The sequence below is a fragment of the Nestor notabilis genome, unplaced genomic scaffold (assembly GCF_000696875.1).
Source record: "Nestor notabilis isolate BGI_N333 unplaced genomic scaffold, ASM69687v1 scaffold16863, whole genome shotgun sequence".
Classification (NCBI taxonomy): domain Eukaryota; kingdom Metazoa; phylum Chordata; class Aves; order Psittaciformes; family Psittacidae; genus Nestor; species Nestor notabilis.
In genome coordinates, this window is record NW_009923462.1 from 5,130 (window position 1) to 6,992 (window position 1,863).

Sequence of the window (1,863 nt, forward strand, 5' to 3'; positions counted from 1 at the left end):
CCGGGTTTGGTTGCAGCAGCCCCAAGGAGCATTCCAGGGGCAGGCAGGGCAGATGTGCAAGTGTCCCCATCTCCAATGCCCAGACTCAAGCTCTAGCACCATCTCCTTTCTCCTACCTAGGTCCCAGCTCAGCATCATCTTCCTGCTGCTCATCCCTGGTGTGAAGGTGGCCGTGGCGCTGCTCCTGGTGTGTGTGTGGCTGCCTGGGTAAGGAGCCGATGCAGGAACCATGGCCGGGAAAACCTGCAGCTCTCCAAGACGGCTGGGACCAGGGCGCTGGGCTGCCCACCCCTCCCAGAGCCACAGAGACACCCTCCTGCCCCTTTACCCCCCACCCTGCTGGGGCTGTGTCGCCCATCACGGCCACCCTGCACCAGGATGTGCTCAGCTCTGGAGGCTTCTCTCCCTGTGAAGCCTCAGCCCCTCCTGGCAGCCCCTGCACTGGAGAGGGGAAGGTTTGGGGCACAGAGAGCCTGTGTCTGCTGAGCTGGAGCTGCCAACTGGTGACAGGTTTGCAATAAAGCCTGGGTGTCCTGCAGGTGTCTGTCTGTCTGTCAGCACTGCCTGGGGTGCTGGTGGCTGCCGATGCTGATGGTGCTCACATTGGGCTCCTTTTCTCATCGCTCCCATTATTTCCCAGGGTCTGTGCTTCCAAAAAGCAGGTGCTTGAATAGTGCTGAAATCGCACAAAAACACTGCTCCTCCCATGTTCTCGTGTCCCATGGGGTGGCTGATAGCAGCAGCTACATCAGGAAGAGCAGCGTGGCCACCTCCATCCTCCTCGGGGTTATGCCACACCCCACTTTTCATGGCACAACCAGCTTCACCAACATCCCTCCATAAAACCATAGGGAAGAGTTGCTTCAGCTGTTTAAGGAACCAAAATGAGGAGCAAGGAGCAGGCATGAACCAGGAACTCACAGCTCGATTCAACCTCCCATGGTAAAACCCCCCACTGCAGACTCAGCAGTTTGGCTGGTTGGAGGGAATTGAGTTGGGGGTCCAGCTATGGACCCAGCATCTGCTCTTCCTACTGGGAGTACAGGGGCCAGGGCTGAGCTCCCACCCACTGGGGTCCCCCCTCCTTGTTTATTGTCTGCTCTTGGTGGGTTTGAAGGGTGAGAGCCCCATCCCCAGAGTGCCCCATCCAGGGCATTGTCAAGTGGGCACAGTCCTGCCCTAGAGCCACCACGTGTGTGGAGGGGATGGAGGTGGCAGCTCCAAGGCAGAGACATGGGGAACCACAGGTCTTGTTCTCTGCAGGGGAGCAACTGCACAGGACCCCTGGCAGCCCAGAGCCCAGCTTGGGTGATGCTCAGGGCAGGGACCCACCGTTGGGGGCCAGGGTTCGGGGACAGGGTTCAGGGCCAGGCTCAAGGCAGGGACAGGGACAGTTGTGTCTCCACCAAGCAACATGCTCAGCACCGCTAAACTAGAACCAACTGTTGGTGATAAAGCTGTCTCATTGCCTCCACTAAGGTACCAGCAGTGGGTCCAAGTGTGAGGCTTTGGTCCAAGCCAGGACCAGCCTGTGGCTGTAGGAGACAGACCCTGTGACACACAGCGTGGGTCTGGTTCCTGTGTGTGGGCTGTGTCTGTCCTTCCTGTCCTCGCCTGTCCCCAGATTCACCCCTGGGAACTTCTTCCTGAGGGTTTGCCCAATGCAGTGCAGGATCAGCAAGTAGCAGATGGGTAGAAGGGAGCACACTGGGTGGGGACTGGTTCTTCCAGGGGACAAGGAATGGGGGCACAGGAGGAGCAAGGGGAGGGCTACGAAGCCTGCAGAGTCTGTGCTGGGGATGGCAGCCCAGCGTGATGCACTGGCCAGGGCAGTGGGGATGGGTGCTCATGTCAGGGACAGGA

General features: G+C 59.3%; 1 protein-coding gene across 1 annotated transcript in view; it reads left to right on the plus strand.

Annotated features, from left to right (window-relative positions):
* Positions 1-1,504, plus strand: part of LOC104403873 (CMRF35-like molecule 4) — a gene marked incomplete at its 5' end in the record, with an annotated part of 2,422 nt that extends 918 nt beyond the window's left edge. The window contains 2 exons of the mRNA XM_010012152.1: positions 121-207; positions 1,480-1,504. Coding sequence (XP_010010454.1) covers positions 121-207; positions 1,480-1,504 — 112 coding nt within the window. The remainder of the gene's footprint in view (positions 1-120; positions 208-1,479) is intronic.
* Positions 1,505-1,863: the final 359 nt, after the last annotated feature.